The sequence below is a fragment of the Neopsephotus bourkii genome, unplaced genomic scaffold (assembly GCF_033783945.1).
Source record: "Neopsephotus bourkii isolate Nb327-2 ecotype Australia unplaced genomic scaffold, CSIRO-AGI_Nbou_v1 NB_756, whole genome shotgun sequence".
NCBI classification, from domain to species: domain Eukaryota; kingdom Metazoa; phylum Chordata; class Aves; order Psittaciformes; family Psittacidae; genus Neopsephotus; species Neopsephotus bourkii.
The window spans coordinates 3,106,258-3,123,163 of NW_026901254.1; the positions used below are offsets into that span (position 1 = coordinate 3,106,258).

The 16,906-nt window shown below is 34.0% G+C and overlaps 1 protein-coding gene across 2 annotated transcripts in view; it reads left to right on the forward strand.

Moving 5' to 3' along the window:
• Nucleotides 1–16,906, forward strand: part of CSMD1 (CUB and Sushi multiple domains 1) — a 1,128,271-nt gene that overhangs the window by 1,007,392 nt on the left and 103,973 nt on the right. For both annotated transcript variants that reach the window (XM_061354960.1, XM_061354961.1), the window contains exons 42-46: nucleotides 1,057–1,245; nucleotides 8,813–8,990; nucleotides 10,753–10,898; nucleotides 13,610–13,690; nucleotides 13,841–13,954. In XM_061354960.1, coding sequence (XP_061210944.1) covers nucleotides 1,057–1,245; nucleotides 8,813–8,990; nucleotides 10,753–10,898; nucleotides 13,610–13,690; nucleotides 13,841–13,954 — 708 coding nt within the window. The remainder of the gene's footprint in view (nucleotides 1–1,056; nucleotides 1,246–8,812; nucleotides 8,991–10,752; nucleotides 10,899–13,609; nucleotides 13,691–13,840; nucleotides 13,955–16,906) is intronic.

The following is a 16,906-nucleotide window of genomic DNA, read 5'->3' on the forward strand; positions in this document are numbered from 1 at the left end:
ACTACAAATGAAGAGTATATGAACATTGTCAGAAAAAGAAATTGTTTCAAGTTCTTATTAAATGTTTAGTGTGTAAATATACTTGCATATTAATAAAATCTAAATTTTGTTCACATTTTGGAAATTGAGACCATGGTAATTCAATAGGTATGCATTTTTAGAAAATATAATTTAATTTCAGGCATAATGGAAAAAATCCTAAATATTTTTCTATTTTTTAGTTGGATTTAATTACATTTTTCTTGTATATCAGGATAGGGAAAAGGTATTTAAAAAATTCTGTGATAATTATCCATCTTGAGAATCTTAGCAGAAAAGTGGCCACCTATTAAATTTGGTCAATTATTAGTAAATTATTAGTATTACTGTGTGCAGCTATTTCAGACTTAACAAATTTAATCTGAATATAAATAAAGTTCATGAAAATTAAATTATGAAACTTAGTGACATGAAGTAATACATCTTACTTATTAAATAAATTCATTCTGTGTATCTTGGTTAAAAAATGTTATTCTGTTCTGAAACTGCTACTTCTTAGATCTTGGATATTAGCTCTGAACCTAGAAGTGTATGTAAAAATAAATAATAATTTATATAATGTTCTAATCTGAAGCTTCAACATAAATTACTAAACCACAACACTCCATCTTCGTGCCCTGCACTAAAAGTTTTTTTGATTATAAATTTCTGTTGTAGGTGGCGATTCATTCAATTCTATGTTTTGTTTGTAGTGCTATTTTTTTCATTTATCAAGATCATGATGGTCCTAATTGATAATTTATTTCCTGTTATGTGTTAATCAGTTTTTAACTGGAGTTTGACACTTCAGTGTTTACCTGTTAAGGAATGTATTACGGAATTTGTTTTACTTCCTGTGATGAGAGCTGCCTAAGCAGTAAAAAATATGATAATTTATTTCCTGTTATGTGTTAATCACTTTTTAACTGGAGTTTGACACTTCAGTGTTTACCTGTTAAGGAATGTATTACGGAATTTGTTTTACTTCCTGTGATAAGAGCTGCCTAAGCAGTAAAAAATACTTCTGTTCTCTTCCAGCTTACGAGTTACAAAACTGCCCTGATCCTCCTCCTTTTTTGAATGGCTATATAGTCAACTCAGATTACAGTGTGGGGCAGTCGGTATCATTTGAATGCTATCCTGGGTATGTTTTGAGGGGTCAGCCTGTTCTCACATGCCAACACGGAATTAACAGAAATTGGAACTATCATTTCCCCAGATGCGAAGGTAACTTTCTGGTGCTATCTTTAATTCAGAACTCACAATACTTCCTGATTTTTGTTTACTTGTTTGTGTATGTATATGTCACACGGTATTTTGCTGAAGAACTGAACCTTTATTCTAATCTGTAGTGTAAGCTGCTGAAGGCAGAATAATATGTGCTTTTATAAATCATAAATATTTTATGGATCATATTCCTTAGCAGTGATTTATTGTTCATATTAACATCTGTCACTTGCATTGATTATGAGAATTTATGATATTGCCAGAAATTATTTTAAACTCCATGTGATTTCTTTTATCCTTTTTTTTTTTTCACATTTTGGGGCAAAGGGAGCAGTGTACAATGTAACATATAGATTTTTCTATTGTAAAGCTTTTACTTGGACTTTTATCTAAAAAAATACAGGTGTAGAAACGAAATTCCTGATGTTCCTTTAGACCTTTAGAAACTTTGAAAAAGTCTTATGAGATATTATGTCAAAACTAGGCAACCAATGTGTAGAACTGGTGTCCTAGGTAATCAAACAGCTAAGAAGATAAAAAATATATTGAAATAAATTATTTCCATCATAACAAGAGGTTAATGGTGCTACAAGTTTTTACTGCAGAATGTGTGTTCAATATATTTGACAGCAATCCTGAATGATGGGACAGATGCTTCCCTACACAAAACACCCAAAGGCTTTTAGGTTAGTCAAATGAGAAAAGGCTGTGAGGAATTCAAATGAGATTTAACTGAGCTACGAGTCGTGAAAAAACTGTCAGAGAAAGGTCAGTCATTCTTCTTCAGGACAAACTACTAGAAGTTAGAAATAATTTTTCCAGTGGGACAGATTAGCACAGTGTTTTCTACTTTGGATTCTTCTTCGTGAGATCAGGATTTGAGTATTGTTGGAAGCAATAATTACGCTAGATGGACTACAGGTTTGCTTCAGCACTTCAGTTGGTTTCTTCCCAAATTAAGATTTTAGTACTGCGAATAATAACTTTAATTGTTTAAAAAAACATTTCTGAGGCAGGTATTCTCCTGACAGCTTAAATATATTGCTCTGAAGCATGAACATGTGTTTTGTACATGTACTTGGGAAGGGACATTTGTGTTATTTCCTTATGTTGTCTTGTAAAACCAATGTTACAAGAATCCATAAAATGTAAGTTCTAGTCCCATCATATTTAATGCAAATTACCATAAATTGTTCATAAACCTAGTAAGGTGAATATATAGAAAAGGTTGAAAGTATTGCATATGTCTTGGAGTGCAGAGGGCTTACAAGGAAGAAATAAAGTTTAAAATGAGTTTTCTGGAGGAAGGTTTTAAAACAATTTTTTGTCCATTTCAGAATTGTTAAAGTATAAAAACAATTGAAAAAGCCCAGTTCGTGTTAGTTTAAAAAATACTATTTGTATTGTTATTGGAATTATTAAACTAAGAATTATTAAGTCCTTTTGCATTTCATTTTAAACTGTATTTTATCACATTATTGCACAGACATTATAGAACTCTGACAGCCTCCAGGAGTAAGACATAAACATGCCCTACTAGCCGAAGGGAAAGAACATGTCTGGAAAAAGCATTTGTCATTGGGAATGAGAAACACCATGTTCTCTGACTTCAGCAGTAGGAAGTAGTACCTATTTGAGCAAATGAAAGTATCGAGTATTATTTTTTATTTAAAGAACAGAGTTTATTGCATGTTACATATTATGTGTAACTTCTCTACAATCAATGAGTACTTTTTTTTCTGTGAAATGTCTATCAAGTTTTGACTGCTGTTCTCATGTCTTCCATTTTTTCTTTTTTTTTTCCTTTTTTTTTTTTTTGTGTGTGTGGTGTTTTGTTCATTTCTTTGCTTGTTTGTTTTAATCTGCATCAGTACACCTGGAATAGAGCTCGCACCTTTTGCAAAAATATAGTAAGAAGGAATTTATGCAAATAATTTAAAAACTATTGTGGACAATTAAATTCTCTTTCAGGGAGAAGAATATGTAAAAAAAAAAAATATTTTGGGAAACTATAGTTGGTATTGGTCCATACTGCCAGGCAATATAGGCATCCCTCACAAAACCATACCTCCCAAAAGAAAAAGAGTGGAAAGGCATGAGAGAATGTAGTTCTTTGTAAGAGCAGAATGATGCTTTCCTTAAAGACACAAGATGTGATAATGCATCACATCTTTGTCAGTGATTGGTTGTAACTCATAATGATTTTTTTTTTCTTTTTTTCAACGTCTATTCTATACATGTAAGTCCTTACACTGAATGTGAACTGTAGCTCCGTCTTACATTTAAAATTCTAGCACTTCACAAAATGTTTCCATATATTACACAGATTAATAAATAATTGATTTTAAGTTCTAAAAAAAAGACCAACCCTGAAAGGTGAAGGTTGTGAATTCGACTTTATCACTGTTTTGGAAAAAAAAAAACACAAACCAACAGTGTTATTCATGATAAAACTGCACTATAAACAAGTATGAAATGTTTTTTGCTCGTGTTAAACATGCAGTAAAGTTTTATAATATCCCTAAATAGGGTTATAAGAGTGTAAAGGATGATGATAGAATATTACTAACATATGTTCTATATACAATAAAATTTGAGGGTGAAAAGAACAGTTTGAGTTACAAGCATAATATCAGATAAGTCCAGAAATAACAATGCCACTTTCAAAAATGTTGTGAAAAAGAAAATCTGAAGATAAATGGAAGATATGGGATAATTGCTTGATAAAATAACTTCTGTGCAGTCTTTATAAAACAGATATGAATACAACTTGCTCTAGTAAATCATAATATTAGTGTATTTAGTCCTAAATCTTGCTGTCTGATGATACAGGTTTTTAAAAGTCATTACCATATTTTCTGCCAGTCAGCTACAACTTGCCTTATTATCTTGCATAAGAACAGAGAAAGAAAATACTTTACAGGACACAAAAAAGATAAGAGAGTATATGGGTTTTTTTTTCTATCGGCATTAATGCATACCTACACTCTTTGCACTCCTAAAGATATTTAAGATATCAAATCTGTATTCTCTCTCTTATCCTTTTAATTTACTAATTGAAATTAATTTTAACAAACATGTCTGAGATGCAACTGGAAGTGTTTATCAGTGGGAAAACACATTATTTTTTTATATGATCTTAGAAATCTAGAGTCTTAGATTTCTAGACAAGTTATAATCTTTGTTCTTTTTTGGAAATAGTTTTCACATTCACTGTATTTTTTATTGTTTCATTATATGTTTTTGTAGTGTTAGTAATATAGATTTTTCTAGTTACATATTATTCTTATTACTATTTTGTGTTATTAAACTATTGGCATTTTGGATAATCCTGTTGATACTTCAAAAAGATAAACATGGAACACTGAATTTAAAATGCTGGTCTTTCACAGCACATACTTTTGGGATCCTTTTTGTAGTAGTAAATCAGAAATGAGAAGAATAAAGTGTATAAATTAAAATTAAACAGAGAAGATGGATAAGGAGTGTAACCATTATGTTTTGCAGATTTGAGAAATTCTCTAGCTTTCTCACTTGATAAGAAATGGTATCAATATCACAGCCATTCTGTTTTGTTATCGTAGCCTGTAATAAAGCTCTTGATTTTTTTTGTAATCATAGAACAGTTTGGGTTCGAAAGGCCTTAAAGTCATCTGGTTTCAACCTCCTGCCTTTTGCAGGGTCACCTTCCACTAGACCAGGTTGCTTCAAGCCCCATCCATCCTGGCCTTAAATGCTGCCAGGGGTGGAGCATTTACAGCTTCCTTGGATAGCCTTTTCCAGTTCCATATCTTTTCTGTATTCCATGACTCCCTTGAATTCATAATAGCATTAGAGAAACGTTCAGTACCCTTTCAAACTTCTAATATAGACAAAGGGAATTATCATTGCAAAGGTCTCTCTCAGAAACATAAAGCAGCATATTTTTTTGTCTGCTGGCATTAAAATTTTCCCACTTCTGTGTTCTGTATAATCATAGTCTGATATTTTTAGACACCTGATTTGCTGTTATTGGATATTGGGGGATTGGACTAGATGATCTTTTGAGGTCCCTTCCAATCTCTAACCTACTGTGATACTGTGATATTTGTATATTAGTTTTTCATAGCAAGACCAAAGATATACTATTTCTGTTTAATTAATTGGTAAAAATCCTGGTACCTGGGGGAAGATAAGAACAGTTAGACTAGGTGGCTTTTGATACTGCTAGTTTTTATAAACTTTTGAACCTAGGAAGACAGTAAGAGATGCCACATTACTAGAAATCCTAAACTGAATTTTTCCAGCCTAGCTGTAATTCCCTACCTCCCCCTTTTATGCTAAAGAAAAGTGGTGTGTTTTGTGGCTTGGTTTGGTTTGGTTTGGATTTTTGCCTGCTGAGAAGTGTCAGGACCATCAGCAGGCAGGGAAAACAGTAATAAAACAAAGCTGGTAAATAACAGTGTTGGGTCTGTAAGCTTGCCCTTCTAAGAAGTATCTCTGAAGAACTGAAAAGACCTCACAAGAGAGTGCACCTAATAGTGTTTAGCTAAACTGCAGGTGCTTGCCAATATCAGAATTAATTCAAACATGCTGCCCTGTCCCAGAAAAACAGCATTTTGCACATATGTCTATATCTTATGTTTAATTGCTAAAAATTTTAGACTTTCTGAGATTGCATGGGCAATTTTTTCTTTCACTTTAAGGCCAGTGGTTACCACCTGGAGCACTATGGCTAAAACTTCAGGACTTCTAGATTTTCTGCCTAAGACATCTGAGATCTGTGGTGTATGTCTGTCTAGCACCTGTTAGGTCATTCTGTTGTCTATCTTAAGTTGGTAAACTAAGCTTCTGGTCTGCACAGTTCTATTCCCATCCCGAAAACACATTTGTTGGCTTTATGCTCTGTGATGAAAAGATGGCATGGTTAAACTTCTCGTATCATGGAGCTAAAGATAGGCATCTGTAAGTTCATAACTGGCATTGCTGTATTTGACATAAATGAGTTTCAGGTTTATAATACAAACTTGCACAATAGGAGCTTCTCTGCACCGTTTAATGTTTCTTATACTCAAGAGCCTTTTCAAGGTATTTTCATACCATATACATTTCCACTGCTTCATACTAGATCATGGTACTTGAAGTCTTCCACTCCTACTTCTTAAGTTAGTTATACTAAGCAAGGCCTGGTGTATATATACACAATCTGTGAACAGTTGTTGACATTTGTGCAACAACAGGATTAAACAGTTACCAGCCATATTGAAAACTGTAGTCTGGCACTTGAGACTGTTTGAACTGCAAGATCTGCATGATTTAGGAAGCCATCTACATTCTAAATAATATTCTCCACTGTGTATCAGGTGATTTGAAACAAATTAAAGAGCTTAATCTGTATACGGGAGAAAATTAGGTTAATTTCTGCTCAAGAGATCATAGTAGAAGCATGTCATGTGATTGTGCTCCAAGACTTCACTCCCGTGCAATCAGTTTGCCCCAGTGATATACCATAGCTGTCTTAGCATAACATTTGTCGCTGTTAAGAAATTATTAACTGTGTTTGGGCACCTTTGGGTGGACCTTTAAAAATGTTTACTGTACGTCTATGCACAATGTATCTGGAATTAGGTATAATTGAGCATTGGAGGACATAGTATAGCATTTATTCATTGGTAAATCAGCATGTGAGCTAGTGTTAGCATTCGAAAGTTTAGAAGACTTGATTATATGCTTTTACTTTTCAAAAATCTGTTTCTTCACATCTGTCATTCAAAGTACAATATAGTAACTTCATGAATTTAAAGTGATTCATTTATTCAAACTAAAGCTATTTTTGTCTTGTGTGAAAGATAGCCTGTTATTTCTGTTTAATTTGCTGTCTCCTGTGATATTTTTTTTAGGATCTTTGGAGAAAACCTGGTATTAGCTGTGTGTATTGCTTATTTGATCAGAGTTTTGTTATCTGTGACTCTTTCTGGGTTTTTTTTCTGGGAAAATTTGTTGTTCTGTCATGGCTAGCCATGATGTAAGAGCAATTAGACCATCTTTACTGAGGTATGATCAAACTGAATTCTTTGTAGAATATTAGAGAATAATTGAGGCAAAATACAAATTGTATGCAATCGACAACCTTAATAAATCTGTCAAAAATAAACTCAAAATATACTTAAGTGTAAAGTTTCTACCAGAAAAATCCTGTATCTTAACTAGAATTTAAAGGATTTTCCACTTGCCCCTGCATTAGTCTGAGAAAGTGTATTTCAATGTAGTAAGCATACTAGTCAAAGCCGTCTTTTAATTGTGAAATTGAGTGCTATGCAGAAAGAGAACAGAATAAATTTCTGAGACCAGGCAGCCTGAGCATGGCATAAATGTAGAGGATTAGGGAACAGTGAAAAATGGGTTCAAGTCATACATATTTTCATCATAGAAATACTAGAGCTAAAAGACGTTCCCAGCCCAGTTGCCCTTGGCCTGTACATCCAACCAGGAATCACACAGATAGAACCAACACTTCATTTTCCTCAGCTCATTCCATTTTTGGGCACCGAAGGGCTGTAGTTCAAGAGCAGATCTGCATTCTGTTCTAAGATGGCATTTCTCCATCTTTCTTTCTTTTTCCCTTTTCCATCTCCCTTTTTCCCCTTCTTGTTTTTCCTTTTTTCTTTTTCTCTTTCCTATCCTTTTTCTTTCCCTTTCTCTTTTCTATCCATTGTTGAAGGGTGAAAAAGAAATGAAGAGGGTCTGAAGGAGAGTCATAGAAACCCTGACAATAATAACATAAGCTTTATTGTAAGAACTAATGAGAAAAGTTCCAGAACTAAACTAAGTGCCCGCAGATGAGATTAAGGTCTCACTCATTAGTTTGCACTAATGGCCATATGTCTCCTCAGATCCATGCTTGCATCCATAATCAGTCAGTTCCCCCAAACTGAGGCTCAAAAGAGAGCACATCATTACATATTTGATACTCTTGAATATAATCATCCACCTTTTAATCGCATTGATTTGCCTACAACTTTCACTCAGCAAGTGTATGCTAATTTGTGTCTCTGTCTTTATTATACTTACCATAAGAATAACCAACATACAGCCTGCAACTGAAGTACCACTAAACATGGTTAAAACCTGACAAAAATAAAGTACAGTGGTTTTGGGGTAATGAAAGAGCAATCAGCTTTTCTTTTTTTTTTTTCCCTTCCAAAACTGTGTTCCAGTTCACTTAGGGTTCAGTTGCATGGAAACATAAAAGGAGTTTGTTTGCTCATTTGTTTGTTAATCTTGAGTGTAAGCAAAAGATGCCCCTTTTTAAATGTATGCAAACTTAGTTTCAAGAGTTCTGCATAAAAGCAGTAGATTTTGATGGATTTTAAGAAATTAAATCTGAAACACATCAGGATAAAGTATGTCTTAGAAGTATCAGTAATTTCTGTCTCTGAGAAGCAACCAACCTAGAGCAAATGCTGTCTTTAAGACCTGGACTGGCGTGTTCTGTGGAACTTTTCAAATTTCAAAGGATTTTGATACTCCATGTATGCTGCTTCTACTAATTTCTCCTTTTTTTTCTTTTTTTTTTTTTTTTCCCCAGCACCTTGTGGTTATAATGTAACTGCTCAGAATGGTACAGTTTATTCCCCAGGATTTCCAGATGAATACCCAAATTCCAAAGACTGTACTTGGTTAATTATTGTACCTCCAGGCCATGGGATTTATATCAACTTCACCTTACTCCAAACTGAACCTGTGAATGACTACATTGCAGTTTGGTATGCAATTTTTCAGAACAAAAGTGATTTTTTAATGATTTATCAGATATCACTGTCCCAATCTCTGCTTCTGCTTAGTATTGCTCTTTAGGTTGTCATATGTGCTGAAGAACAGCATATAAAACAAGTTTTACAATTATATGAAAATAAATAATTATATATCATTTTCTGAACTCTTTAAGAATATTTTTCAAAAAATGCTTTGAAAGCCAACTCAGTTATCAATCAGATCTTGAGCTCTCTGTTTTGTAAGTGAGGCTTTGTGAGGTCAAAGTAATGTAACAGTCTGCCTTATGTTAAATTTCTAGTCCCATGAACACATGACGCAATATATGTTGTAGCAAAACTTTTGACATCTATAGGTATTGACTAATTTGGGCATTAAATAAGATTTTCTTAAAGTTTCTTAATATCTTAATATTGCTAACAGATGTACTCTGTATATTTCTTAAGCCAGGATTTCAGCCATTGTACCTCCATGGCTTTAAGCTTCATATTGTATGTGCCCCTTCTCTGAACGTGGATTTCTTACTCCTCAAACCCATCTTAACTTTGCATCCTCAGCTGGAGGAAGAGGTCTTAGGGCTGTCTAAATTCTTGCATAGAAGTTTACTGCACTCAAGAACAGGCATAAATGACGCTGAAGTTGTTACGCATTTTCTCATCTAAGGCTAACCCTGGTCATTACCCTGCATAATGTGCAAAGGAACTTATTTCTCATGTATTCCATAGAGGGTTCCACAACAGGACAGTTTTCACAGAATACAGGATATAACTTACTCCTATGTAAGTCAGATGCTCCTATCTCCCAGCCAGTGTACTGTTCCTGTACCTATTGTTGCATGGGGTGAGTTTTTTCCATACAGCAATATTAAGGTCCATATAAAACAGGGAAAATCCAATGAGTTTATAGAGATGCATAACTGTTTATAAATTGCCATTTGGCTAGCTAGGATGTTTACATCAGCTATAAATCCAAGACTAAAATGCATCATAGGTTGTCCTTTCTGGCATGTTACATAAATAATAGTACTAAAAAGCCTTCACTGGTAAAGATCTAACTGTATCAAAGACTTATTTTTCTGCCTAAGCAATTAAGTCCTAAAATTCTGTCAGCTATTTGAAGTTGTTTGCCTGATGCATGTGTCTTTCAATAAGGATTTAAAAACAACTGTTATACAGATTATTTCTCTCAGTTCTCAATTGCCCATGAATTACAAGCATGCTTTCTTTAGTGTTATGTTTGGAGTTGTCAGTCAGCAATGGATAGCTCCTGAATTTGCTGGGAGGAGGCTGTTTAGTGTAATTATATGCCATTCACTTCTGTATGAAAAGGCAAATCTTAATATGAAAGCTTTTACTTTCTTTTTCCTTCCTAGTCCGTCCCCCCCCCCAAACCAGACAAAAATGAAAGCCTAAGTAAATTATTAAGTCCCTATTTAATATTCATTACTTTCAATCTTGTTTTCAAGGCAGCAAGAAGAAAACAACTTTTTATGCCAGACCACATATAGTTTATTTTTTCTTGTTGTCACTAATACCAGAGTAGAAGTTTTTCTTACAAAAATTTAGTCAGATCTCCAGAGAAAACAGACTGTTAATTTAATGTTAAGTAGAGCATTTCTTCAGCTGATATGCCATAGATGGCAAGAAATTTAATGTACAGTGAAGATCGCCGTGGGCAACAGGAGTGAAAACAAGTGCCTGTTCTCAGAGGAAAGTGCACACCAAATAAATAACTACTTTACATTTCCCTTCCTAGGGATGGTCCTGACCATAATTCACCTCAGCTTGGAGTTTTCAGTGGGAACACAGCTCTGGAAACAGCTTACAGTTCCACCAATCAAGTCCTCCTCAAATTTCACAGTGATTTTTCAACGGGAGGATTCTTTGTCCTCAATTTTCATGGTCAGTTTGCTTTATATCATAAAAAAATCTAATTACCACAATCAGTTAGTCAATTTTTTAAAACATATCTGAAGTTTCTGATGATGATCTTGAATGATCTTAAATAAATTTAGCATGATTCATGGATTTGCTACTTGTTCTTAAGTTACAGTACAAATTAGTTTTTAAAATCTTAAGAACATTTATTTGTGTTCTTGAATAAACTATATTCTGTCTTTAAATGTTAATCATTGCTGTCTTAACAGTAAGCTTTTACTTTTTTAATTATTTTAGCCCATTTATTACTTAACTTTTTACTTTCTCTAATAAAATTCTGCACTAGCTGACGATGCTAAGGTTCATGGTCATAAAGTTTGATGGGATGCTATGAAAGGGTTGAACAACAGCTTTAAGACTGATATCCAGCAAAATACTTTGCTCAAAGTTACAGTCAGGGCTATGGGACATGCAAATTGCCTTCTAATTCAGAAATGAAATGCTGAATTCTAATACTAGTTCTAATTCTGACTAATTCACCCAAATTATGTATGTTAAATGGAAAATTGTTAGCCTTTTGGACTGCAGTTCAGACATACTGGGTGAATTAATTCACAATGAGGAAATGCCACAAAGAGTACCTGAAGGTATCTGTTTGCATGAAGAAGTCCTTAAGAAAATAGTACTCAGAGTCTGAAATGTTTTTCTTATCTGTGGTTTTCTCCTAAAAGAGGGGTGTCATGCATGGTCACCTAAAACAATCTGAGAAGCAAAGCCTGGGTTTAGTCATCATGGGGGGAACATATAACTCCCAAATAACAAGACAACGCCTGAGGAGCAGATTAAAGGGAATTGTCAGTAAGAGCATTTTCCAGCCGTAAGTTGAAGGTGCATAACCATATAGTTAGTATTTCAGGGTTGATGACTACAGATGTTAAAAAGAAAAGATGTATACTTTATGTCAGTATGCAGTGCAGTTGTCTCGCAAGGAACAAAAAGAATGAATATGATTCTTTTCCTCTGCACTGTTTCTTTATTTTGCATGATAATAATTTGCATAATGTCCCATGGGTGGAAATCATGTACAATGTGAACAGTGTCCATGCTTTTAATGGAATTCAAAGCAGTGACATAAGCCACTGCTGAGAAAACCCTGCAAACTGGACTTCTTGAAAACTAAAGTGAAGGGTTACACATTTTTTTAGCTCACATACTGGGACACAGGTATCTTAGTTCAGTGAGGCCTGGGGCCGTACCTGTACATGCATACAAGTAAATTTTTAAGTTCTTAGAATATGTTACTGCTGGAAAACTCTTAGTGTCTGTTTCTTAGCTATTTGCTGTTACAAGTGTTTAAGCAGGTTGCAATATTTTTTTTTTCTGAAGTTCTCCAGGAAAACTGGTACTAATTAGGTATGCATAATAATAATTACATATATGTTTTTGTATATGCGTATATAGCAGGAGCACTATACAAATATATTAGTACACAGGAAAGCATATATGATTTCTTCTCCCTGTCCTTGAAAACTGTCTATGGATGAAAAACCCTGAAACTCCCCATGAATTAAAAACTGGCCATGTTTGTATTTTTTTCTCCTTGTGCAATAGCTTTACAGTGATGGGCTATAGAACCTTATGTGGAAGATAAGGGCTGATTCCCAATATTTTGTGTTTCTTTAACTTCTCAAAACCATCAAGATACAGAAAGGATAGGTCTGTCAAGCTAACAGAAGAATTCACGTTCTTGGCTATGATTTAATTCCATGAAGAGGGGAGTTTTTCTATAATATGTGCACTCTTATAACAGTCTTCAACCTCCATTTTGGATTTTTTTGTCCAGAAGTGGCTTCTTCAGCTATTGTAGGTATTCTGCTCCATTTTAGAAACATGTCAGTCACTGTACTGGCCACCTTCCTCATGAGATTGCTCAAAATTTATTAAAACAGATTTGAAGAGTAGAGAAGAGATTTTGTTTTAAAGGCGTTGTGGTTTTGGGGTGAAGAGGCCATTGTGTATAATTTACGCTATTATTATTATTATTACTGCTGTTTCTTCTTAAAGTAAACATGTATACCTGTTTCATGAGAAAGATTAATTCTAAGTAAACTTAAATTAAGAATGAGGATGATGTGCCAGGTATGTGATGGGTAATTACAGATTTTCCCATAAATCTAGATGACCTGTGATTCATAACCTTTAGTCTTATCACATGATGCAGAGGCAGCCACATGAAACAGAAGCCTCGTAGCTGAAAAAATCTCCTCATAAACATCTCACTGCATCCAATACTACAATGGATCTATAACTATCTAGGCAATATATTGTACTAATACTGATAAATCAGTATTTTCTATTTTAGAGAATATGATAGAATCATGGAATGATTTGGGTTTAAAGGGACCTTAAATATCATAGTGTCATAATATCATAAATATACCATAAATATCATTCCAACACCTTCCACCAGACCAGGTTGTTCAAAACTCCATCCAGCCTGGCACTTGAACACTTCCAGGGGTGGGACATCCTTCACTTTTCTAGGTGATCTGTGGCAGTGCCTCACCACCCTTATGTGTTGTCATGACGTTTAACTTGGAAAATTTAACAGTGACCATGAGGTTCAGTGCAGCTTTGGTAATTTGGAAAGTATGAATTGAAATTATTTTTTTTTTTTTGTAAAATAATTCTTAACGCACCTGTATTTTTAATCTTATTTTTGCTTGAATTTGCAGCTTATCAGCTGAAGAAGTGCCAGCCTCCACCCACAGTTGCACATGCAGATTTGTTTACAGAAGATGATGACTTTGAAATAGGTGAAAAAATAGTATCTCTTTTTCTTATGTTTTCACTTGAATTCTAATTAAATTAAAGTATTAATATATTATATCTTCCACGTGAAATTTTGGTATACTTGTGTTTGAGGGATGTTTTGGACTCACCTTCTTTGTCAACAACTTTTTCAGGAGATTTTGTGAAGTACAAGTGCCATCCTGGTTTCACCCTCGTTGGACAAGATATATTAACCTGCAAACTGAATGCACAGTTGCAGTTTGAAGGATCCTCTCCATATTGTGAAGGTAAATATATGTTTTCATGGTCTGCATATCATTAGTATACATCAGAATCGAAGTTTTGGTCACTGTATTTTCATCAATGCTTAGTAGAGAAGTTTCCATTTATTTCTTCAATATCTAAGAAGTTCAGACATTTTCAAATTGGTCCCAGAAATTTTAGTCAGTGAAGGACATGATGAGGTCATTGCAGCTACCCAACTGTAGCTAAGCCACTCTTAACCTGGAAATGTTCTTTGCATTTGAATCCTTCAGGAGTACTTTTTTATGTACTTATTCAGTCCCTTTTTGAACCCATGTAATGCTTTGTTCTACAGATTTTTGTGCAAGAGGTCACACAATTTTACATAATATGTGAAGATCTTTCTCTGTATTCTTTGAACTTGGCACCTGCTGTTTTCATTTCATATTCTCTAGTTCTTATGGGGAGAAAAGCAATAACAAGTTGATCTCTATTCACATTATTTATGGCATGATTCTACAGACCAGAAGATACTTTGCACTTTCAGTCATTCTTATTATACAGTTCTGCTCCATTTCTTTTGAGGTGATGCAGTATAGAACTGCATTTATACAATGTTGTCTGATCTTGATAGACTTGGAAAAAAAAGATTTACTGCTTGGTATGTAATTTATGTGCAGTATTTAAAGCTAATTTTTGGACTGTATTCTTATATTTTTGCATTGTTTCTGTAGTTTATAATTGTTTACATTGTCCTTGTTTGGATCAGCCTCACATTAAAAAAAAAAATGCCAGAAAACTTTATTCTCCTGATCTGTGCCGCAATGTTGTAGTAGGCAAGAAATATATTTATATGACAGAAGTCTAGGTTCTAGGATGCTATATGAAAGTCTGAGGAAACATCTGACAGGCAAGAAAAATCAGTCTCAGAGGCCACGTCTAAAATCACTATGAATGAACAACATCCAGAGCTGCTGTGTAATCGCACCACGCTTTCCGTATACCTTCCTTTCCTTTCCTTTCCTGCCTGGAAGGACAAACTTTCTCATACTGCTTGGCACCCCTGTTCTCATCGTATCCTTATATGCTCTTGCTACAAATTTCTTTCCTTTTTTAATTGCTGTTATGGATATATATAGGTGTAATTGAAGTATGATGAATATTGCAACACCAAGAAGTACTTCTTTATTGGTCATAAAATAAACATAAAACAACTAATTGGCATAAAGTTTAAGGTAGAAATCTCCAGTATGGCTGCTTAGAACACTTAAATTGAAGAGGTGGTAATTTGTATATTTATGAATTAAAAGGGAAATAGAAAAATGGAAATATCAGAAGTGGTATTAGAGTTAAGTCAAGAAGCTGTCAGACCCTCCCCAAAACAACCAAATCAGATTTCTCTAAAAGCCAGGTTAGGTAATCTGTTCCTTAAAAATAGGGTATAATGAGAGTTTTATCCTGTCCTGCAGAATTACATTTCTTGTGACACTGTCATGTGTCTGAATAATAAGACGATCTTTATTATTTCCTGGTTTTGGTTGTTTTGTTTTTTTTCCGTGAGTATTGCTTGTATGTATGAATTGATGCAAACTAACAAATAACAGTACTTGGAATTTACATGTGCAATAATATGATTAAAAATGAATGTAAAATAGATTGCATATGTCTTTCAATATGCCTAAAGCAGTTTGGTGGTTTTTTTTTTTATATTTGTTGCCGTTATTATTCCAAAACTTTTTACAATAGCTGCTTTAAACTTCAAGGTATATAAATAAATGATAATTAAGTATATTCTGGGGTTCAAGTGTCTAATTCTGTAGTTTGCAGCTCATATTTTTCTTGACCGGTAAACTTCAATTCCTTAACTCCTAAATGTGTAGGTAGTTGAATCACCCTGTATCTTAAGTGGTAGAAGAGAGTCCAGAAGGTATCAAACATAATACTGAAGTATGTAATGTTAATGTGTTAATTGATTGACAAATAAAAGAAAGTTTATTAACAGTGGAATAACAGCTGAATCAATTTGTGTGGAACTGTATTTAGGAGTATTCTGTTTTGAAATAGCATGCTGAAGGTAAGCTGATCATATAGAAAAAAAAGGGTCCAAATTGTAATTTCTTATTTTCACCTGTTGTTTGTATGATATCGAGAAAATAGTTTTGTGGAGTTTTTTTTATTCAAATGATAAATGTTAGTTATTAGTCATATTGGGAAGTGAATATGCCTTTTGTTTTATTACAGCAAGGTGAAGCAGCCTCACTGTCTTAGTATCTCAGTTTTGTCTTTAACCATATGAATCTTGTAAAATGTTCAAATGTTCAAGGTTGGTGAGCAGTTTGTTATGGTGGAGAAAGAGAGCCAGCAAAGGCTTCAAAGATGAACATTGCTGATTTGCCACATAACCCTATAGTGCTGACTGTTTGCCTTCCCATGTCTCTGAACTACTCCAGAACTGTTCCTCTCATAAAGTCCCTGTGCTATGCCTCCTATGAATGGTTGAGACTGGAAGTGACCTCTTATCCAATGATTCTTAGTCATAGGAAGTAAATTTTATCCATAGAAAGAGTCAAAGGTATAGCTTGCTATGTAAGGAGGTTTGGCCATTTCTGCTCTAGCACAGGAGAGGTACTGAACTATTTATAGCTTAGAAAGACATTAGAGTTTCATTTTAACTTGAATATTCTGCCCTAAGAATATGCCGAGAGAGACTTCAGAAGACACTATTTTTGTCTCAGTACCACAGAAGAATATTCCATGTCCTCTTTCACCCATTGCATTACTATTTGCACTGATTTGTATTAGAGAGGTGCATTTTTTTTTTTTCACATAAACAGTACTTCTTCTTTTTGGAAATTGTTCAGTTAGTAAAGTTTTTGAAGTCCATAAAGTGAATGCAGTAGAATATATGGAGAAAAGAAATCATACAGCAGTCCTGCATTGATCTGTTTCTTATGTTGCATACATGTGATCATTTATTTGTTCAAGGAATTCTCTGA